This window comes from Lynx rufus, unplaced genomic scaffold, assembly GCF_022079265.1.
Source record: "Lynx rufus isolate CCGP_SWC_20201006 ecotype Redwood Valley unplaced genomic scaffold, mLynRuf1.p SCAF_1, whole genome shotgun sequence".
NCBI classification, from domain to species: Eukaryota; Metazoa; Chordata; class Mammalia; order Carnivora; family Felidae; genus Lynx; species Lynx rufus.
Genome location: NW_025814823.1, coordinates 127,988,962 through 128,014,141, shown reverse-complemented (window position 1 = coordinate 128,014,141; position 25,180 = coordinate 127,988,962). Strand labels below are relative to the sequence as shown.

Here is a 25,180-nt window from a genome sequence, read left to right as displayed (position 1 = left end):
AAAGTAGGGATACATGGAACATACCTCAACATCATAAAGGCCATATATGAAACATCCGCAGCTAATATCATCCTCAATGAGGAAAAACTGAGAGCCTTTTCCCTGTGGTCAGGAACAAGACAAAGATGTCCACTCTAACCATTTCTACTTAACATATTATTGGAAGTCTTACTTTAGCAATGAGACAACAAAAAGAAATAAAAGTCTCCAAATCAGCAAGGAAAAGTTCAAACTATCACTATTTGCAGACAGCATGATAGTCTATGTAGAAAACTCGAAAGACCTACCAAAAATTTGTTAAAACTAATACATGAATTCAGCCAAGTTGGAGGATATAAAAGCAACGTGCAGAAATCTGTTGCATTTCTATATACCAATAACGAAGCAGCAGATAAATAAATCAAGGAATCAATTGATCCTATTTGCAATTGCACCAAAAACCGTAAGATACTTAGGAATAAATCTGATAAAAAGGTAAAAGATCTATACTCTGAGAACTATAGAACACTTCTGAAAGATATTGAAGAGTGCACATAGAAATGGAAAAGCACTCCATGCTCATGGATTGGAAGAACAAACGTGGTTAGAATGTCTATACTACCCAAAGCAATGTACGCGTTTAATGCAGTCCCTATCAAAATCCCACCAGAATTTTTCACAGAGGTAGAACAAACAATCCTAAAATTTGTATGGAACCACAGAAGACCCTGCATAGCCAAAGCAATCCTTAAAAAGAAAAAAGAAAAAACTGGAGGCATCACAATTCCAGATTTCAAGCTGTATTACAAAGCTGTAGTCATCAAGATAGTATGGTCCTACACAAAAACAGACACATAGATCAATGGAACAGAATAGAAAACCCAGAATTGCACTCACAGTTATATGGTCAACTGATCTTTGATAAAGCAGGAAGGAATATCCAATGGAAAAAAAGGCAGTCTCTTCAACAAATGGTGTTGGGAAAACTGGACAGACACACGCAGAAGAATGAAACTGGACCATTTTCTTACACCATACACAAAAATAAATTCAAAATGGATGAAAGACTTAAATGTGAGATAGGAAACCATCAATATCTTAGAACAGAAAACAGGCAGCAACCTCTTTGACTTTGGCCACAGCAACTTCTTACTAGACACATCACTGAAGGCAAGGAAAACAAAAACAAGCATGAATTATTGGGACCTCATCAAAATAACAACTTCTGCACAGTGAATCTCTCAATTAAAAGGCAGTTTATGGAATGGGATATGATATTCACAAATGATATATCTGATAAAGAGTTAGTATTCAAAATCTATAAAGAACTTACCAAACTCAACACCCCAAAAATAAGTAACCCAGTTAAGAAATGGGCAGAAAACACAAATAGACACTTTTCCAAAGAAGACATCTAGATGGCTAATAGACACATAAAAAGATGTTCAACATCATTCATCATTAGGGAAATACAAATCAAAACCACAGTGAGATACCATCTCACACCTGTCAGAATGGCTAAAATTAACACATGAGACAACAGGTGTTGGCAAGGATGCAGAAAAAGGGGAACCCTCTTGCACTGTTGGTGGTAATGCAAACTGGTGCAGCCACTCTGGAGAACAGTATGGATGTTTCTCAAGAAACTAAAAATAGAACTACCCTATGGTCCAGCAATTTCACTGTTAGATATTTACCCAAAGGATACAAAACTACAGTTTTGAAGGGCTACATAAACTCCAGTGTTTATAGCAGCATGTATGTATATGTGTATGTGTATATATATGTGTATGTGTATATGTATGTGTATATATATGTGTGTGTGTGTATGTATATGTGTATGTATATGTATATGTGTGTATACACATATATATATACACATGCACATATACATACATACATACACACACAATGGAATATTACTAAGCCATCAAAATGAAATATTGTCATTTGCCATGACATGGATGGAGCTGGAATGTATTACGCTGAACAAAATAAGTCAGTCAGAGAAAGAGAAATACTTTATGATTTCACTCATATGTGGAGAAGCAAAGCAGATGAATATATAATAAGGAGGGAAAAGAAAAGAGAGGGAAACAAACCACAAGAGACTTTTAATGATAGAGAACAAAATGTGGGTTGACAGAGGGCAGTGGGTGAGAGATGGCCTGGATGGGTGATGGGTACTTGATGTGATGAGCACTGGGTGTTGTATGTAAGTGATGAATCACTGAATTCTACTCCTAAACCAATATTGCACTAAATGTTAACCAACTGAAATTTAAAGAAAAAAAATTTTAAATGGCAAAAAAATAAAACCCTAAACAAAACAAAAACAAAAACAAAATGAGTGGTTGTTTCATTAAATACAGGTTTCTGGGTTTGCTGTTACATTCTTACATGGAAACCAACCACAAAAGTGTGTGATCACTTGTTTGTACTCCTCTCCTTCCAGTTCACTCATTTGCTTTAAATTCCTGGTCTCTGTGTTCATCTGAGTGGTTGGCACCTGAAAGAAAAGACCCAGGGAATTCATAACCTGTAAACTGAGGTTGGAGATGGGGGAGATACAAATATATCTAAAGAGCTTTCACAGGGCAGAGCAATTACACCTAATCTGTGTGACCCCAGAATGCTGAACACTGGTGGTAATTAGAACATTCTCACCCAATATATAGAATAACTTTTTCACAGTGACCTGAGACTTGCTGTGTCTTATTCTTTGGTTCATCAGTGCTGAGAGGAGTTTCTGACACAAACATGTGAATGGTGAATCACATTCCAAGAACTATTAGAATGTAAACTATCTGAGAGCAAAGATCTTTGTCCATTTTTTTGTAGCTCTATGTAGGTACCTAAATCATACAAGCACATAGTAGGTGCTTCTTAAATATGTGTACATTCCATGAATGAAGTATTCAGGATAGAATCCTGGTATACTTGCTGTACTGTAGGAAAAATCAATTATCTATATATGTGGAAGGTCATGGAATAAGGGGAATATTGAGCTAGATGGCATTTAAAGTCATTCCAACCCTGAGAATCTACCAGGCAAGTGACATGGAATGAAATTATGCATTTTTACATCAAATATTAAACATAGTAATAGTAAAGTAGAATGTGTATATTAGTAACAAACCTGACAGGCAAATCAGTTAGCCAATTATTTATTTATAGTATAGAGAATAAAATGATTTGCTGAACTTTTTAATTGCAATAATCAATTGTTTAAGATTTTTCTGATATTGACTACATTTCATACCCATATTGAGGTCTGTGTTTATTCTGCTTTTTAGCTATTAATCATTCCCATGTGATGAAAATACATTTTATCCCCTAATATTTATAATCTAACTTATAAAATCCATGTTGCCTTGAGGTTTGGAGTGATTTGTTATTCTCTCCTTCAAGGAAACGAAGATAATAAATCAAACCATTGGGACCTGATTTCAATTTTCATTGTTCAGGGTGGTTATTGAAGGCAATGTTCTGAAAAATCATCTTATAACTAAACCAGAAAATAATATTTAGAGGCCAAAATGTGCCAAAGGAAAAAAAGTATCTAGTTTTTAAATGCTTTGTTGTGAAAATTCTATGCACTTTTTATTGTGAAGCTCTAGCAATTTTACTTTTCTCAAAATCAAAAAAAGGAGAAATTACTTTATAACCTTGAAGGAAAGAAAAGTCTAAAGCCCTGATTTTGAGTGGCAGGGATGAATGTATTTAGAATGCAGTTTTGAGGGGGTGTATGCTAACTATGAAAAGCAATAGCTTATTAAATTCTGGGAAACTTTCAGTTTATTTGAAAGGAATATGGTAATTGATTTTTGCAAAATGCTATTTATAAGGGATAACATTATCCTGTGAGTATTTGGCTTCAGGACAAAGAAAATCATCACCTAATTGTGTAAAGTTTAGTGGATATTTGGTGGTCAGATTAGAGCTATGAATCATTGTTTTATACCAGATAAGGAATCATAGAGAGATTCCAGTCACAGAGTGATACCCAATAACCTTAGACTCCTATGTAGTTGTAGTGTTTATCCTCATCATCATCGCCATCATTACCATCACCAATACCATCACCATTATCATCATCGTCACCATCCCCACCGTCACTGCCATCACTGTCACCATCATCATCACCATGTGTTGAATGTACACAGCTACTATCTCTGAGAAATATTTAGCAGTGTATGAATTTGTTTTAATTAGTTTCCACAGCTTCCTCTTAGGGCATGGTGAACACATAGCTTTAACCCCAGTTTTAGAGCAAACCTTAGGTAAAATGGTGATATAGACACTATTTTATTTCAATGAGTCTTCTGCTTGTGGGTTCCCCTCTTCTTTGCACAGCATCTTATTTCTCCTTCCTTGATTTAAAGGAGAAAATCTTTATGAGTTTTTATATTAAAAAAATACATAATGGAAATCTTCAAATATGGGCAAAAGCATATACCATAAATGCTCATTACCCAGCTTCAGGAATTCTAACTACACAGCCAACTCTTGTTTAATCTGCATCCCCACCCACATTTCCCTCTATTAGGATCATTTTGAAGCAAATCCAACATATGATATTACTTTTTCTGTAACTATTTTAGTATGTACCTAAAATAGATTTAAAAAATTACCTCAATAACATGAAAACAACTTTAATTTGTCTTGATAATCTCTTAATACCAAATTTGCCTGACTTTTAAAATAATATTTGGTTTGTTTGAAATGAGTTCCAAACAAGGTTAATAGATGAAAATTATTCTTAGTTTTATTTTAGACAGTAAACTTCTCTTTTCTCTCTTCTCTCTCTTTCTCTGCAATTCTTTGCTAAAAAACTGGGTCATATATCTTATAGAGTTTCTCACAGATTGGATTTTGCTGATTGTGTCCCTATGGTGTTGTTCAACATAGTCACCTGTCTCTTAAATTTTCGATAATTAGTAGTTAAATCTAAAGACTTGATAAATGACTTACATTTCATTATTGGGGGGACATAAATATATTTTGAAATTTAGCTTTTCCTCAAATTTTTATTTAGTAGAGACATGAGACATTAGCCATAGCTATTTTTACTGCTTTCAGTGTTGTTTTACCACATCTAATTCTTTTTTCATAGTCTTAACATTTCTCCTTAGATTTCTTAAATTGTTTTTTCTTCTTGTGCCTTCTCTTTGTCCTTTCTTGTCTCTTTGAGTCTTTTCCTTCCTATTTACCCTAACATTTCCTGCTAATATTGTGGAGAGAGGGAGGAGCAGAGTGATAGGAGACAAGGGGATGTGTGGGGACCGCAAGTCAGGGAAGTGATCACACCTTTTGTCTCAGAGTGCAGTAATGTTCACTAGTTGCTTCTTTGGTTTTAAAAATTCTACGTTATATGAAATTGGTTTTGAATGTGGGTGATTTAGGTAACCCTAAGATAACAATCTAAGATACTCATTATATTTCCTTCTAGTTTGTTAGTTTGTGTGTGTGTGTATGTGTGTGTGAGAGACAGAGAGAGACAGAGAGACATTTTGAGAACATGCATATATATATCCAATTGGCTCTTACTTTTTTTCATTTGACAGAATACTATCTAAATTTCTTCAGTAAATTCCTTTTAGAAGCTACTTAGTATTACATAGATGTATTTTTAAGGTAATTTCCTCATACCTGGACAATTTTTGGTTGTTTCAATGTTTTTAGCATTAATCATGTTACAAATATCTTTATTAAAAACTTAGAGCTGCATTGCTAAGAACCTCCTTAGGTTAATTTCCAGAGAAGTGGTATAACTAGGCTAAAGGGCTTGAATGACTTTTAATGCTATTAATGCACACTTCAAACTGACTTTTCAGAAAGTTTCTTTCGTATTATCTCCTCTAATTTTAGATGTAACCACTAGATTTTCATAGCTATTGTGAATAGTGCTGCTGTGAACATCAGTATACAAATATCTTCTTGAGATCTTGTTTTCACTTCTTTCAGATAGTTACTCAAAAGTTGGATTGTTAGATCATAAGATAGTTCTTTTTTAAATATTTCTTGGGAATTTCACTCGTGTGAAATTTAAGAAACAAAGCAGATGAACATGTGGGATGGGGGAGAAAAAAAAAGAGAGAAGGAAACAAACCATGAAAGAGTCTTAAATAAAGAGAACAAACTGAGGGTTAATGGAGGGAGGGGGATGGGGGATGGGCTAGATGGGGGATGGGTATTAAGGCAGGCAGCTGTTATGACGAGCACTTGGTATTGTATGTAAGTGATGAATCACTGAATTCTGTTCCTGAAACCAGTATTGTACCATATGTTAACAAACTAGAATTTAAATAAAATTTTTAACACAAAATAATTGTTTTGTGGAAACTCCATACTATTTTCTGAAGCAGTTATACCATTTTACTCTCCCTGGAATAGTGCAGGTTTTCTTTCTGCATTTTTTCCAACACTTGTTTTGATTTTGTTTTTGTTTTGTTTTGTTTTTTTTTTTTGATAGTAGTCACCCTAATGCATGTGAGGTAAATTATCATTGTGATTTTGGTTTGTATTTTCCCAATGATTAGTGATGTTGAACATCATTACATTTGCTTAGTGTTCATTTGCATATTATCTTTGGAGAAATGTTTATTCAGGTTATTTGTTCATTTTTACATGAGTCATTTGACTTTTGTTGAGTTTTAGATGTTTATATAATTTGGATATTAACCTCTTATCAGATACATTATTTGAAAATATTCTGATTTTCATTTTGCATCTTCTATAGGTCTTTTCTTTGTGGTTGCCATAGGGATTACATAAGACATTTTATACTTACAGGTATCTATTTTAAACTGATAGTTTGCATCATACACAGAAATGATACTCCTTTCATCCTCCTCACTTTATTGGTTTTACAGGTTATATATTTTTATACTTTGTATCCTTTAACATAGGTTTATAGTTTTTTATGCTTCATATTTTAAATTGTGTACCGGAATTTAAAACAATTTATGTACCACAGAATTCTGTATTTGTCTAAATATTTATTTTTATATTTTACCAGAAAACTTCATATCTTCATATGACTTTGTGCTGCTGTCTAGTGTCCTTTTGCTTCAACTTAAAGGAGTCCCTTTAATAATTCTTCTAAGGCAGATCTAGTGATGATGAACTCCCTTAGATTTTGTTTATCTGGGAAATTCTTTATAGCTGCTTCATTTTGAGGGACAATTTTGCTGACTATGGCATTCTTGGTTCGCAGTGTTTTTCTTTCTGCACTTTGACTATATCATCCCACTCTCTTTTGGCCTGTGATATTTCTGCTGAGAAATTCACTGGCAATCTTATAGAGGCTCTTTTTTATGTGATGAGTCACTTTTCTCTTGCTGCTTCCAAGATTTTCTCTTTGTCTTTGACTTTTCACTACTTATTTAATGTGTCTTGAGGCTTCTTTGAGTTTCAGAGTCTTTTTTGTTCTTAAATTTGAATGTTCATTTCCTTCCTTGGTATTGGGAAATTTTCGAACATTATTTCTTCAAATAAGCTCTCTGCCCCTTTCTCCCTTTCTTCTTGTTCTGGGACTCTCACAATTTACATATAAACCCCTTAGGGTTTTCTCACTTTTAAAATTCTTTTTTCTTTTTTCTTTTTTTCTTCTGACTTCATAATTTCAAATGACCTGTCTTTAAGTTCATTGATTCTTTGTTCTGCTTAAGTTTGATGTTGATTTCCTCTAGTGAATTGTCCAATTCAGGTATTGCATTTTTCAGTTCCAGAATTATTGTTTAATTCTTTTCTTTCCTTCCCCTGCTAACAAAATAGGATCTGTTTCCTTGTTCAAGGTCATCCAGGAAAGGTACAATGCTATTTACAAAAAGTTGATTGAATCCTGTAGTTTCAGACTTTCTTTTTGATGAGAATATATGGTAGAATATTGCTGAATGAGAAATTGTCTATTCCTTTTATGAATTTTTTACAAGTTTTGATGAATGAGTTGTAGGGGATGGTTTTAAAAAGACTTCAGTAATTTCTGTGTTTTCTAATCAATTTGAAATCATAGCCTATATTTGTATTATGTTCTGCGGATGTTAGAGATCTATCTGGTATCTTTGTGTTAACCTGGGGTGGAAATTATCATTTTCATATGGAATTCATTTTTGCAAGAGTGCTTTTATCAGTTTACAACTATCCATTTGAAAATGGATTATGTATTAACAATTTCATGGAGACATAGCAGTACAATATACATAGAAAAATGTCTACTGTTTGTATATAGTCCTTTTGAACTATATGATTTTCAATTTATTGTGATAGTAACCTATTAAATTGTATTTTAATCCTTAAAGCATTGGCTCAGTTTTCAAAAATTTTCTTGATTATACTGCAAATTGAGACACAGGGAAAGTATTTTTTCAGAACTTAATTTTGGAAGAAATGAATAACACAGGAAAAAGGAATGTAACATTGGAAGCGATACACATCTTAAGCTTGGTTTGTTTTTTTCCTGAAAATCCATGCAACTGTTTAACATTCCAACTTTTACAGAGCTTTGCCTAGCATAGGTACTCTGGAAACATGGAGTGCCTAAAATCTTTAATGTTTATTTAAAAAGTCAGGTGAAAATACATATTCTAACGAATATATATTTGAAAGAAATTTCAAATGTAGAGATACAAAAGCTATTTGAATGATTAACATTTTGGAATTTTAAGAGAAATTCCTTTTTATATGTTGCAGCCACTAAGCTATTTTGTTGTTATATATTTTATTGTTGTCTTGAGAATTTAAAGGGATACTGTAAATCTAGCACTTAGCTCAGAATAAGACTATATTAATAAAGAATGTTTCTGCTGCCAATGATTGAAATCCAATTTAAGTTAGCTAAAGCAAACAAAGGCAGTGTTTGCTTTCAATCACAGGGAAATAAAGAGATGGGGTTGGTCTTTAGCTCACATAAATTCAGGGAATCAAATTGCCAAAAGAACCTCCTATGTATCTTGTTCATCTTGTTCCCCTGAGGCTTAGCTTCATTCTATCCTATCACAGGCCAATTTCTTCTAATTGTTGGGAGACATGACACAGATTCTTCCAGAGTTCATTTTGCCTTTCACCATCAATGGTTAGGAATAGGTTTCCATGCCTCCAGTTCAGCAATATATGAATCTCCAAAAGGGTTTTGTTCCTCCCTCCTTGGGTCACAAGTACATGCTTATAACTATGGTGTGGGAGGATTTAGATTGGTAACCTTAGCTGAACCACACAGTTCAGAGTAGGGGAACTATAGTAGTCCCAGGAGGAGCATGGAGGTATAGTCTTAAGGGAGGACAAAGCAGCCACATTAAGGAGTGATACAAAGTGTCAGTGAAAAGTGAATGTTAAACAGATGTCAAATTTCTGTTATAGCAGAAGTCATAAAGTTTGGGAGTCCTTGAATTAACAAAATGGGGATGATAAATGACTTCATTAGATAGGGAAAGAAGTGAAGGGAGAAATCCCAGCCATCACAGTCATTCCTGCCTCTCCTTTCATAATTCAAAATTTGCCCCAAAAGGAAGGACAAGAGAACATATATGCTAGAGATAGAATAAAGGTACTCAAAGATATCTGTGTCCTAAATCCTCACAACATGTGAATATGTTTCTTTTTTTTAATGTTTATTTTTGAGAGAGAGAGAGAGAGTGACAGAGTGTGAACAGAGCGTGAACAGGGAGAAAGAGGGAGGCACAGAATTCAAAGCAGTTTCCAGGCTCTTAGCTGTCAGCACAGAACCCAACATGGGGCTAAAAATCACAGACTGTGAGATCATGACCTGAGCTGAAGTCAGATGCTTAACTGACTAAGCCACCCAGGAGCCCCTACAACATGTGAATATGTTTCTTACATTGCAAAAGGTAACAGTTGTTAACCTAACTTATATGAATACCTATAAACACAACACTATTAATACCAATGTCTAATGCTGTTTTCTCATTTCCTACTTTCTTCTTTTTAAACGTTTATTTATCTTTGAGAGTGAGAGAGACAGAGCATGAGCAAGGAGAGGGCAGAGAGAGAGGGAGACACAGAATCTGAAGCAGGCTCCAGACTTTGAGCTGTCAGCACAGAACCTGATGCAGGGTTCAAGCCCATAAACTGTGAGATCATGACCTGAGCTGAAGTCAGATGCTCAACTGGCTGAGCCACCCAGATGTTCCCCTCATTTCCTACTTTCTTGAAGTCGAAGGAGTAGAGTCAGGTTTATCTATTTTCTTCACTGATTCTTCCAACAAGGTTTATTTAGCATATGTTTTATCCCAGGCACTGGCTGCGTGCTGGAGGCATTCCTGTCCTTCCAGATGTGTGCAAGCTAATGAAGGGACTAGACACATAAATCATTTCACTATAGTTGGCAGACTGATGTCTGACTTAAGGTAATAAAAGGTTGAGTTATTTGTTTTCATAGTCTTGGATAATACTTTAAACATGTTGAGGAGGAGGTCACTGACAGAGAAAATGACCATCAATTGACCCGCAAGTCAGATCTAGGCAGTTGGAGGTTTCTCCTCCATGCCCCTGTCCTTAGAATGTATGTTCTGCCCACCATTCCCACAGTGGAAGGTATTTTCAAGGACATAACATTGAGGGAACAATGTGTTCTTAAGACTCTCAGTTGTGACTGAACTCAGCTAAGACCTCTTTATAAACTTTTAAGATTCTTGTGGCTGGATTAAGAGATCTACTTTTTTTGCAGCCACCCAAGACAAGACTTTTATGTAAGTTCCCTTGCTTATTAAACCTTCCATTTGCCAGTCTGGAGTAGACTCTTTGGTCTTTCCTTACTCTCTGTGTACAAGGGACAGTTTCAAGTTTCACCCAGGAAGCTCCTGAGGTTTTGAAGCAATAATTAGCAAAGCAGCCAGAAGACTCAATAAATGGGTCTTAGGAAGGAGGCATCTATAGGGGAAATCTTAAGTTGGTCATCAATCTTTGTTTGGGGAGAACTGGCCCATATTTAGATGTTTGTGGGCTACCACATGAATATGGGAATACCCTAAAAATGCTCTATGGTTTGGCATACTTGTTTGAGGACTCATGCATAGTGCTCTGCATCAGTGAAGGGAAATGACTGGGTGCCACAGTGGTCCAGTCCCTATGGTGGATAGTTCATTTGGTCACTGATCCCAATTAGGGGCTGAAGCTCCTGTTAGCAAGTCAGAAGAATTGCTGAGGTAAGAGAAGGACATTCAGGTGTGTACTACTCTGCTAGCTTTGGGGCTGGAGGACAAGGTGGGAGAGCAGGATGATAAGCTGGAGTCCTTGAGGTTCCATTTTGCAAAACTGAGGTGGGGCACAAGCTGCTTAGAATTAAGGTCTTAGCACTTGTGACAAAACCTGGTTAGGATGCTAAAAGATGGAATTAATAGAAAAGTGAGAGGAGCAAGGAGGAGGATGTTGTGGCAAGTGACAATGAAACCGACCAAAAACCCCATGTGTCTGACCCCTAATACTAAGAACAGCAACAACCCTAGCTACAACTCCAGCTAGCAGGGCAACCCTTAGTTCAGGAAACATTCATGATGAGAGAGCATGCCCACTGAGCTTATTGATAGAGCTGCCAAGTTTTAGCAAAAGGCCAGGGGAAGTATCCAGGCATGGTTTGTAGGGCTATGAGACTGGGGGAGGGTGTGTAGGGGATAGCTTCTGGAGTTCTCTGACTAAGCAGGAGGCAGAGAAAATGAGCAACATCATCATATACCCTTTTCTCCAGCAGCAGCTCCTTCCTGGTGTTTGGGTGTTTAAGGAACTCACTTCCTTACAGATATAATTGTTCTCGTCTACAGGCATTCTTGACCCAATGATGGGGCTCTCCCTGGCCACACGAAACATTAGAAATCTATAGAGAAGATAAAGTAAATTGTTATGAAGGAGTTGGGAATGAGACAGGCCATCTGTGTCCTTGTCTTTGAAGGCTTTTATTGGTGCATATTCACTGCAGGAATGAAAGCTAAGATACTCTAGGCACCTAGTATGAGATGCTGATACTTAGTCTGAGCCTAATCATGAGACATGACATTTATGATGTCAGATGATCTATTGCTGATCTGGGGAAAACTGACAAATTCTGAGAATGAGTACGGGTTATTGGAAAGACCTGAGATGTAACAGGAACTCACAAATGGCTATCTCAGGCTGCTATAAAGGTCCCAGTAAACGTAATCCAGAAATAATATGGTTTAACCACATGCTGCTGGGACTGCACCTACCATCCCTGATGCTCTGTCTGCTTGAGCAGAGGCCTCAGGGATACATTCCTATCTATGGTAGGTGAATCACAAGGCCCAGATAAAAGATGAAAGCCAATATTACATCCAGGTGAGGGCATTAGAGACATTTGGAGCCTCCCATGGAGCTCCTCACTGGTCTTTCAGAAATATAAGTGATTGCTCCAGTTGATACTGGAGCTGAGTGTACTCTGATACATGGTGACCCTCAGAAATCTTCTGCCCCCTCAGCGCCATCAGTGGTTATGGGGGACAAATGGCTAGGGTGAGGAAGGTCCTTTTGACACTGTAAATTGGGTATTCACACCTGTAAGAATATGAGATTTTTATCTCTCTAATATGAGGGAACATATTGGCTATTAACATCCTACAAAGCCAAATCTATAACCTCTGTTGGTGAATTATGTCTCTGGGTTAGAATAATGAAACCTGTGCTGAAGGGAAACAGCAACGAAGAACCAGTCAACCCCTGTGAAGAGTGGTAACAGTCACACAATATAAATTGAGTGGGTGGCATAAGGAAATAGGACAAACTATTCAAGAGCTGCATTGAGAGGGTATTGTATTCCCTGCCCATAGTGCTTCCAACAGTCTGGTATGGATGATAAAAAAGCCAGATGGCTCATGGTAGATGACCATGACCTATGCAGAATTGGACAAGGTGGTACTCCCTCGTCTATGGGGCTATGCCCAACATTGCCATTATCTTAGATACTTGGGCCACAGTCCTGGGAGTGTATCATGCTGTACTCGACTGAGCAAATTCTTTTTTTCAGTGTACTCCTGGCCACCGAGTCATAAGATCAATATATCTCTGTATGGCAGGGGCAACAGTGGACTTTTAAAGTGTTTTTCCAAAGCTATCTGGGTGGTGCCACAATATGTCATGGGATGGTAGCTTGAGATCTGTCTCTTTTCTCCTTCCCCACATTTGAAAAATGGGTTCTTTACACTTATGATGATATCGTGTTAAGATGTGAAGACTTGCCTCTGCTGCAGGACCTCTGCAGATTTTGCTGGAACATCTGCAAGGGAGAGGATGAGCAGTGAACCCACAGAAAATTTAAGGCCCAGACACTGCTGTAAAGTTTTGGGAATTGTGTTGTTGGGTAAGTTGCACATTGTCCCAAAAGCTGTGATTAATGAGGTATGAGTGTATCCTACTCCTAAGAACCTGAAAAATATTTTGTATGGATTTTGTGGTTTCATAGGACTTTTATTCCTCACCTGGCACAGTGATTCTGTCCCTCAGACTGCCTGATAAAGAAAGGGCACATATGTTACTGGCGATCAGAATACCAAGCTGCCTTTGAGAATACACAAGTACTAGTGAAGTAGATTAAAGCTCTGGGCATCTCCCAAGCAAAGATACCATTTGAATTAGATATGTCTGTGACTCCAGAAGGTGTGGGTTTGACACTGTGGCAGAGACAACAAGAAGAGAGAATGTCCCCTGGATTTTGGTCCCACCTCTGAAGGGAACAGAAATAGCCCCATAGAGCAACAGGCTCCTAGGATTGTATGCAGTACTCCTCTAGGTTGAGCCTCTCATGAAGGAAAAGTATATCATGGTGAGTACTCCCTTTCTTCTTAAGGGGTGGGTTGATAATATGTCCCATCCACCCACCTTTGCCATGGTTCAAACTCCCACAGTGAGTAAGTGGCAAGACTTTTTGCAACAGAATGATACCTGGAATGTGATAGCTCGCTCTCACTAGAAATATGTGTGCTCCTAGGTCCAGTGGAGTATGTGGATCCTTCAAATGCCTCTACCCCTATTCTTGTGATGGCCAATAAAAAGGGGGTGGGGGAAATTCTGCTAATGCCTGATATAAAGATGGACAACCCACCCACATGGGCTACAGTAACTATTCAGCCCAACACTGACACCATCTGGATGAAAACAGGAACAAGTCCAGAAGCCAGTGGGCTAAACTAATAGTGATTTGGCTGGTGATCACTTATGATCCCTAACCTTTAACCCTTTGCACAAGCAGTTGGGCTATTATAAAGGGATTAACCCTACAGCATGGACAGTGGGGAGCCAAGAAGTAGATGATTATGATTAAGCCCTTTTAGGGTCAGGTTATGTGGAAAGACATTTGGGCTCTTCTACAAGAGCCTGTGGTAGTATTCAAGGTCTTTCACCTTATGGCTCAAGGCAATGACAACCCCTGGCAATCCGGAAGCTGATGCCCTAGCTTAGGGTACAAACTTTAGCAACTGACCCTTTAGTAGATATAGCGGATTGAGTCATAGAAAGAGCGGCCACTATAGCACCGGGGTGGGATTGCATTTTGCCAAGGATGTCAGATTACCTTTGGAATACAGCAACTTAGTTATGCACTAACACCTTGTCCTGTGTGTCCTAGATAATGCCTAAGGCAACTGCCAATGAATGTTGAACCATGCACAGAAGTTCCCATTCAGTGAGGGATTGGCGAAGTGATTATATTGGCCGCCTCCTCCAAGAAAAGGTTTTCATTATGTGTTGGTTGTATGGACACTGTGTCTAGCCTAACCCAAGCTTTCCTCTGCTGCTGTACAAACCACAATGTCAGTATTAGGGGATTAGAGAAGCTCAGTGGATACCATCACTGAATAGACAGTTATCAGGGGTCACTTTTCCAAGGTGATGATGTGGAACATGATACTGAATAGAGGTTCAACCCCCAGCAGTACAGTTGGTATAAAGGGAAAATGGAATATTAAAGCAGCAATTAAATTACTAACCGGTAAAACCACTTTGTCTGGGTGGATTAAAGTACTGTCCCAGGCTTTAAAACATTTGAATTACCAACTCTAGGGCCTATTGCCCCATCTGCCTGACGGGGGACCCTTGTGAAAACACCTAATACTGTACATTTATGACAGTTGTGTGAGACAGCTATTGCCCTGACTCTCATCAAGGATCAACATTCTGTGCTGCTAAGGACAGCAACCCTCATCATGCCTGACAAAGGGGTGTTCTACTGGAATTTGCAATGGAATATCCTACAAGGATGGGTGAGTTGCTCTGGCCTTTGAGTGAGGAGGAGCTACATAAGATCAACTGGTACCCCCATTGTCCTGCTGCAAGCTGAATCTCTTGAAATGCATTATAATGGGAATGGAACACATACCATTTAAAGAAATAAAAAGATGGAAATCCTGGGTTGGTGCATCCTGTTCCTAGTCTATTTCTTCTTACCTAACAGTGCTGTCTTCCGCTGGCCTACATGTAGGGTAAGCACAACCATTTCAAATTCCTGAAGCTGCAGCCACATTAACATCTAATGATCAGGGCACAAATGTAATTCTTATACAAGGTGAATATTTTCCCATACAATTTCCTACTACATATCTGTCTTTTCAACCTTGCACTTTTGTTACCTTGGATGTCTGGTCACAAGATGGACACCTGATGGAAATACGTTACTTCTATTGGCCCACTTGTATGCCTGGCAAAGGAATCAACCCAACTTTTGGGTATGTGGGCAACTGCCCCTCTCTAGCTTGTTAGGATTATTATGGTGGGTATAGCCACTCTAGAACAGGGATTGAAGGGACTTAAAGCAGTATATTAAGGAAGAACAACCTAGGTTTCTTACTTATAATTCATCTGATATTACTAATACTGATCCAAAATCCTGGCCTGTAGCACACATTATCAATAAGACTGGGCATGGGTATTCTTTTTGTTAATCATTCAAACTGTATAGACAGCCTATCAGACTCTTGACTGGAAGGGTCCTAAAAACACCACCATCAAAGCCATGGATGCCTGTACTCAGATTTGGGATAGGTTCATTTGGCTCACCCCGGTTTAGGGACATTAGGCACCCCTACGTTGGGAAAAGAAATAGCACTCTACACAGAACCAACCCAATTATTTCAGGGATATGGGATGGATATTACCAAAGCTGTGTAGTTACTCTGTCACATTAAAGGATAGTGACTGGTTTGGCACTGACTAATCATGCAGCAAAGGTGTTTTTGGATATCCCTCATTGGGACCCAATGGTTGTATGGCACAATCTTTGTGGCTTCCATGTTAGTGGTTGGGCTGCTGCACACTGGTTTTCCCTGGCCACAGGGGATAATCCACACCACAGTAACAAAAATTGCCAACCTCTGTCTCCTCCAGGCCAGATGGGCACATTCTGTTTTCCACCTGTATGATCATTTGCCTGCTGTCTTTGTCCTCTCCATTGGCCCAGAAGACATTATAAACACACATAAAAGCCCTTATTAAATTTACCAAATATGACTTAAATGATGGTCACAAGGTCTGGTTTTTGTGAACACTGAACTATCTCTAATGAGGAAAGCTGTCCTCCAAAATAGAATGGACATTATTACTGCCTACTAAGGAGGCACCTGTGCCATTATCTAAACAAAATCTGTGTTTATATCTGATTGGCCTACCAATGTATCATCTTTATTAAATCACATGAGGACACAAGTAAATGCTCTGAGTGATCAGACCCCCAGTCTAGAGGACTTAATATATCAGTGGTTTGGATAATGGGACTCTTGACAGAAAAACTTATTTTGGGGATCATCTTAATGTGTGTCTTCTCTTGGACGTGCCAAATTGCTGCTATGTGATCTGCCCCCAGTGCAGCTGCCGCCAAAAGGCTGCCTCCCTCAGAGGGGAACCCCTTAATGACTGCTCAGGGCTCATTGTGGAAGAGGGTGTGAGAGGTTATGACAGCCACTCCACCGGTGCAGTGTCCCAGGAGGTCATGGGGAGGTCGTGACCTCCAGCTGACCCGCCGGCTGGATCCGGGCGCTCAGAGGCTCCTCACCCCCATGGGTCCTGGGAATGTACCTTCCACACGTGCTTTCCACAGCAGGAGCTGACTTTAAGGGCGCAACCTTGAGGGAGCAATGTGCTGTTGACAACTTCGGGGTATCTGTGACCGAGCTCAGGTGAGGCGTCTGCATAAACTCGAGATTGTGACGGCTGCTGGCAGCGCTCACCACCCACCTCCTGTAACTTCCTGGGCTGGGTCTGCCTGTGTCCTGCTAACTGGGGAGGACCTGTGTCTCCCGCTTCTCTCTCCCTGCCCTCTTTGTGAGTGGGGACAGTTTCAGATTCACCCAGGAAGCTCCTGAGGTTTTCAACCAGCAGTATGTCAGATGTGGAGAAAGACTGTGGAAAGAGAGTGCCTTAGGGCATTGCTAAGATGTAAGAGACAGAAGATCCCCCAACCAAACATTTTGGGGAAGTAGAATCGTAGAGCTCAGTTTGCCTCAGAAAGTCTGACTTTTCTACTTGCGTTAGAAACCTCTTTCACTCGCAAAAGTGTCACCCTACCTCTGTATCCCCAAAGGGCCCTAACTTCTGTGCAGCTGTCATTCTACTGGCTATTGTCTATTTATCTTTCTCCCTAAATGAATGTCTGCACTTAAGGGAGAGGAAGTGCCTCACTCAACTGTATTTCCAGCTCCCTACACAAACATGGAAGGTAGTAGAGATTTCATCAGTTCTTAATTCAAGAATTTAACTAGGAAAGGATGATGTCATGATTAAGATAAATTGAACTCAAAGAATAAAGATGTGATTCTACATATAACACTAGCTGTAATAAGGAAACCCCCAATTTTAATGGCTTCCCAGATGGAAAAATTATGTGTGGCTCAGGCCCACATTAAATGTTTTTGACTGTCAAGTGACTCTCCTGTGAAGAGGGATTTAGGAACCGTGGCTTCCATCTTTTGTCTCCACCATCTTCAGTATATGGCAAGAGATTACAGATGGTGAGACAAAGGAAGGGTTATTCTCACAGTTTTTATGGGCCGGATGTGAAAGTGGCATACATTTCCTTGGCTTGTGTAAACTGTTGCATGTCATATAACACCATCGATACCTCTACAACTACCTGCAACCCAGTCTAGAAATGTGATGTAGCTGTGTGCCCAGAAAGAAACATTCTGTCCTCCAATGCCACTGTATATACATTTTACTGTAATTTCTCTTTAGAAAACTTCATTTTTATATACACAAATGAAACAATTATCAAAAACTATGAGATTATCAGCAATCATAGCAATTTATTTAACACCAGTTATGTGTAGATCCCCATTCTTAGGGCGTTGCAAACTGATTTGCCATCTACTTTGGGATGGAAAAAGAGAACAAAGAAATTAATTAAATACTCTGCACAGAAGCTGAAGAAAACAAAGAAGAAAATAATAAAATGATAATAATAACAACATATTTAATGTTCACTCAGTTATTGTAAGTGTTAATTATTATAGGCTTGCTTTCTTTCGGTATGCCTTTCAGAGACATATTTGTCCTAACAGTGAAAAGAATTATTTTGAAGTTATTTTTTAAATCTATTTCAAATAAATTGTTTAATTACCAAAGGGAATTTCATTTTATTACAACTTAGCAGGTTTGCATTAAACTCATTCAAACATTGTAGTGTTTTTTCTCTTTTGATATTGTATATCTTAAAGCTAAGTAAGTGATATTTCTGAGTTGAATCAATAACAAGGTAAATATTATTTTATTACTGAGACTTTCACTATACTTTTAATCCCTAAATACTACATTTTTGATGGAAAATATAAGAGGCGGTAATAAACAAAAATAGGAAAATCACCGCCAATACTGTCACTCAGAAAAAGCCATTTTAGAAAATTGGGATATATCTGTTCATAATTTTTCTATGAATACTATATGTTAAATTTTTATTGTTTTGTTTGAGCCTTGTTTTACAAAAATAATATCACTTTGTAATCTGTTTTTCTTAGTCAATGTTATAACCATAATCACATATGCTTGTGCCTTAACAACCTCCTAGTATTTCATAATATGATAAATCAAAATTTATTAAGCCAATCCTTCAATACAACAATTACATTACATCCAGTTGTTCATTATTATACATAAGCTGGAGTGAACATCTTTGTACTTGGATCTTTGCCATTCTTATTGGACTATGTCTAAAATGCAAAATTATTGCTTCCAAGTTTTAGTATGCATAGGAATCATCCTTGAGACTGATTGAGACTCCCAGGCCCTAGTCATAGAGATTCTCATTATGCAGATCTGGAACAGGGCCTGGGAATCTGAAGTTTAACAGGCACTGTCTGTGATTTTCATGCAGGGGGTTTGAGCACCACATTTTAAGAAGTGATTGCTTAGAGATATTATAAATACTATCTTATCCCTTCAGCCTTTGCAAAAATGCCATTTTCCAGCAATAAGATATATGTTGTCCCAGTAGTCAGTTTTACATTGCTTTCCAGAATAAGGCCACTTAATCTCCTGTCTTCTACCCGATAAAGTTGTTCTTTTTATTTTTGAAAGATCATTGATGCACATGGATCTGGAATTTTTAAAAAACCATTTGTCATATTGTTTTTGAATGGAAATGTTAGGATACAGGCATATACTGTTTTATCATTTTTATTGTCAAGATAAAAACACCACTTTATTTTTAATATAGGTTGTTCTCTCAAAAGAGGTTACCTCTTGAGGTGGTTTTATCTAAAAGACAATGTCACAAACATTAAGTCTTTAATCAGATAGCCTGGATTATATAGAGTGTTTTTGCAGTAGCAATGCTATTATCAGAGTGGGTAGTTTAGCACTTATAAAAATATATTAGCTTTGGCCAGTTGCATTCAGTGTTCAGCTCTGCTAGACTCATCCTTTGTTCTTTTCTGTGTTCATCCTGAAGAAGGGTATCTATACACTTCAGTCATTAACTTCTTGAGAAATGTGTAAGGCAGATTATGACCTGTTAGCAATCCCAGAATGTGGGTTCATTCTGCACTTGTGTCCTTAGATGAACACACAGAACTTCACAAACACACAGAAGCTCACTTTCTCAATGTAAAAGCTAAGAATGTTACATGTATACCTTTTCTCTTTGTTTTCTGTTATCGCCGTCTCCCTAAACATTGATTTTGCCATTGGCGATTTAAAATCAGAGTATTCAAAACTGAAAGTGGTCTTAAGGGTCATTTTGTACAACTTCTCAATTTTATGTCTAAGGAAATTAAAGCCCGACAGCTTCAGTGACTTCTGAACAGCCTAAAAGTAATTAATGGCAAAGTTGGGCCAGGAAACTCTATCTCATGATTTAATCAACAAGGGTTATTATTTTTTTTTAATTTTTTTTAACGTTTATTTATTTTTGAGACAGAGAGAGACAGAGCATGAATGGGGGAGGGTCAGAGAGAGGGAGACACAGAATCTGAAACAGGCTCCAGGCTCTGAGCTGTCAGCACAGAGCCCGACGTGGGGCTCGAACTCACCGACCGCGAGATCATGACCTGAGCCGAAGTCAGCCGCTTAACCAACTGAGCCACCCAGGTGCCCCAACAAGGGTTATTATTAATAGGCTGTCCTGATTTCAGTTCTGTTGTTGTTGTTGTTGTTGTTGTTACTATTACTATTATTTTAATGAAAATGTGAGGCTCATTAAATTTTGGTCGATGAGCATATATGTTCTTTTCTGGTAGTCTGCACCCTGCCATATCGTACTTGTTAGAAGTAGTAAAACATAGTTGTTAGTAGTTGCACCTTTAACTGAAAGAGATTTGGTTTTGGATCTTGACTTGTAGGGTATTCAACCATCCTAGTTTGGGACTGGGGGGTTTCTGCAGACATGGAACTTACAATGCCAGGCAAACTGGAAGGGTTATCCTACTAATCATATGGCTGAAGGTATGCTGTTTTATAGGTCTCTGTTTCTTTATGTGTAAAATGGGAAAAGTAATAGGACCCAACTCAGAAAATTTCAATAAAATTTATATGAGTTGGTATATGTAAAACACAGTACCATTTAATAAGGAGTCAATAAATATTGGTCATTGTTATTATTAAATTTGTTCTCTGTTTTGCTGAGTTATAATTGACATACAGCATATAAGTATACAAGTTTAACAACATTGTGATTTGACTTACAAATGTGAAATCATGACCACAATAAGTTTAGTTAACAGGCATCATTTCAAATAGATACTAAAAGGAAAAGAAAAAAAAATCCTCATAATGAACTCTTAGGATTTACTCTCAACAACTTTCATATATATATATAGCAATATCAACTAAACTCACCACATTGTACATTATATCCCTAATACTTACTTATAATTGCGAGTTTGTTCCTTTTGATTGCTTTCATTCAATTTCCCCTCCCTGCACTCCTGCTTCTGGTAACCACAAATCTGACCTCTGTTTTCTATGAATTTTTTTTTCCTCTTAGATTCTACATACAGGTGAGATCATACAGAATTTGTTTTTTTCTGACATATTTCACTTAGCATAATGCTTTCAAGGTGCATCTGTGTTGTTGGAAATGGCAAGACTGCCTCCTTTGTAAGGCCATTATTATTATTAATGTTGTTCTGCAAAGCAAGCAGAGTCCTCAAAGCACAGATTCGCAGAATCTGGATCTTCATATCTAGGTTTGAAACAAATGAACTTTGATTTTAGCTTAGACCTTTTCTTGACCTTCTTGTTGCCCTTATTTTATTCTACTGACGCATAAAATTAGATAATAAAATCCATGGGTGAACAGAGTATGCTATTGCCTATCTTTTCACATTTTTCAAGGTCTAAACCAGAAACAGACAAATTCTCTATATGGAAATGATATGGATAAATAAAGTATCAAAGGCAGTATAGTGCTCTGAAAATATAAAGGAAATTAGCTTGGATTATAATAATACTAGCTGCCATTTTGTTGAGTGCAAACTGCGCTAGTTATTGGTGCTTTAAATACTTCGTATCTCTGGTCCAGACAATAACTTTGAGTGGTAAAAATCATTATCCTCTGTGTTCAAAAGGACAATGGATCTTACTTATCTAAAGGTATTAGTATAATAAGAAGCACAACAGTAACTCTAAATTAGGGGTGGGCTCTCCAAAGTCAAGTTTTAAAAATGTTTATTTATTTTTGAGTGAGACAGAGAGACAGAGTGAGCTGGTGAAGGGCACAGAGAGAGAGGAACAGAGGATCTGATGTAGGCTCTGTGCTGACAGCACATTGCCCATGCAGGGCTTGAACTCAAACCATGAAATCATGACCTAAGCCGAAGTTGGATGCTTAACTGACTGAACTACCCAGGCACATCTTCAAAGTCAATTATTAAAACACAATTTTTAAGTTTATTTATTTTGAGAGAAAGAGATAGGTAGGGAGAGAGCACAAGTGGGGGAGGAACCGAGAGAAAGGAAGAGAAAAAGAATCCCAAGCAGGCTCCACGCTGTCAGTGCAGAGCCCACTGTGGGCCTTGAGCTCACGAACAGTGAGATCATGACCTGAGCCAAAATCAAGAGTCGCATGCTACACTGACTCAGCCACCCAGGTGCCTCCAAAGTCCATTTTTAACATATAATGGACAGCCTAAATTTTGGAAAAGTACTTTGATTCCCAGGAAGAGTTTCTTTACCTGTAAAACTCAGAAGGAAACAAAACTGCTATTTATGATTGTGTATCACATTGCAGGTAGTGAGCAATATACTTTATTATGTTTCTAATAAAGAAACAGAAAACACAGGGAGATTCAGCAGTACTCTAAGAATATGATAGGAGAATGTGGCAACACAAAGACTCTAGAACCCAGCATGTTATCTGGTAACAGTCGGTGATTCTGTCATTCTGAATACATGGATATAATAAACATTGCTCGAGTAGACTTTCCAACCACTGGGAATTGCTCATGGAACATTATATTTTTTCCAACTAGCATCAAAATAATAAGTTTTCTACTTTATTCTAAGCTTGATTTGCCTCTGCATATGGATAATAAGGATCTAATTTGCAAAATTCAGCTATGATCTGCTGGGCTCTCAGCTTTCCTTTTCATGTCCTTTTTTTAATTCCCCTTAAAAAATCTTACTATAAAACTTTGCATAGAATATTTATCCAAGTGACACATAATGTGTGAAAATGTGTGTTATAACTATGGCCCTAAGTATGAAAAGAAAAAGAATATAACTTATTTTCTCCCTTGTTCTTCATAGGCATGTATGTATACCTATGTCATATGTGAAGATATGTATATTTTAATTTTCTATAAGTCATCTTTTAGAAGGTAGAAAACTATTTTGACTTGCCCTTGATTTTATAGAATTCATGCACGGAGTTAATAAATTCTAATATTATTGGAGATCAGTTAACTGCAACCACTGATCCTTATCTAAATATATTGATGAACAAATTTATTCTTTTGAAAATAAATCTAGATTTCAGTTATTAGTTCTGATCTTTTCATAAAATATTTCTGTTAGTATTGTTGCTTCATTGTTATATATATATACATATATACACACACACACACAAAATAAATGTTATATATATATAACAAAATAAATGTTATATATATATATATATACACACACACAAAATAAAATACACATTATATATATATAATAAAATAAAATAAATATATTTTTTCATATATAATTTCCCTTAATTTCTCTCTCCAAAAGTGTAAAGCCATCATTATTGAGTACTGTACTTTCTTCACCTTTTGCCTTAGGCTTCTGAGGAAACACTGCATTCCAGTAATGAAGAGGAAGACCCTTTCCGAGGAATGGAACCCTATCTTGTACGGAGACTTTCTTGCCGCAATGTTCAGCTTCCCCCTCTTGCCTTCAGACAGTTGGAACAAGCAGACTTGAAAAGTGAATCAGAGAACATTCCCAGACCGACCAGCCTCCCTCTGAAGATTCTACCACTGATTGCTATCACTTCTGCAGACTCCAGTGGGTGAGTGCCTCTGGGCAACATTTTCCCGTTTTATATTTTGGATGGTGATTGTTATCTTTGGTCTTTTGAGATTTTGTGGCTCATTGCCTGATTTGATTGGGAGGAAAATGTCTCTACCTCTACAGGAGAAGCTGTTTTAGTCAAACGGTTTTACACAGAGGAGTTGAACAGGTATTGGTGAATGAGAATAAACATCTAAGAAAGGAGACTTGGACTTGGAAAATTAATATTGGTCATATGTGATTTAATAAAAAAATTCTTAGTACATGAGAAGTAATTAACACATTAATACATAGGCATACATATCTGGAAACAGTAGGTCATGTTCACTGGTACAAAATGAATTTTGAATCAAGAATAGATTGTCATGTAATAAGAATCCAAGGAAATAAGCAATTATATTCAGGAGGCTAGTAATTTGGCCTTTGACACATCAAGGTGTTGCTTACCAGAATACTGTTTCAGTTCCCAAAAGGAGGTGGTTTTATATAGTGTTAGTTATGGAAGGATCACGCACAGTCACTGTCTCCATCATTCAATAACTTTTGTATTGCTGACTTTGCAGAATAGTTGTGTTTTTGTTCTTCTCTGCTCTTTAGCAATGGAGATTTTACTCTTTAAGAGCAATGTTGCCAGGTAAACATTGAGAAAGAAAGTATGGATAATGGGCACATCCATTCTTTGCTGTTTTGGTCAGCTGCATTTTTAAGAAGATTGAATAGGAAAGAAAGGAAGAAGCCAGTGGCCCATATTTGGAAAGACTCTAGAGCATTCGCTAAGATTATGAGAACAAAGCAATTTGTTAGGTGACAAATGTGATTCTTCCCCATTCTCCACCAAATTGAAGGCATGTCTAGGAAAGGTGCTTCTGGATTTTCCTAGAAGTTGTTAGAAAAGTTGTAATTAGAAGAAATTTTGCTAGTAACTGCCCTCTGTGATACTGAGTTTAGTTTGAATTGTTACAGACCAGTTCAAAGGACTTGTGTTATTAAAAGGTATGAAGAAATTACTACTAGGTAAGTAAGAATATACCAAATTCTTAAAGAAATGGAAAGTGGAAATATGTGTCTAGTTGTCTTTGGTTTTTGTTTTTGATGAACCGTGTATGTAAGGAAGATTGTACACTTATTGATCAAACACACTGAAGCAGTTGGGAATTTTATATGGCAGCTTGACCTGAACATTGAAAAATACTGTCTCAAAAAACTGATTTCCCCTCTCTTTGGGATCAAAGATGAACTACTACTGTTCATCTGTGTA

General features: G+C 37.4%; 1 protein-coding gene across 1 annotated transcript in view; it reads left to right on the top strand.

Moving 5' to 3' along the window:
* Nucleotides 1-23,994, top strand: part of LOC124517425 (cAMP-specific 3',5'-cyclic phosphodiesterase 4D-like) — a 161,750-nt gene extending 137,756 nt beyond the window's left edge. The window contains exon 2 of the mRNA XM_047086857.1: nt 23,691-23,994. Coding sequence (XP_046942813.1) covers nt 23,691-23,924 — 234 coding nt within the window. The 3' untranslated portion in view covers nt 23,925-23,994. The remainder of the gene's footprint in view (nt 1-23,690) is intronic.
* Nucleotides 23,995-25,180: the final 1,186 nt, after the last annotated feature.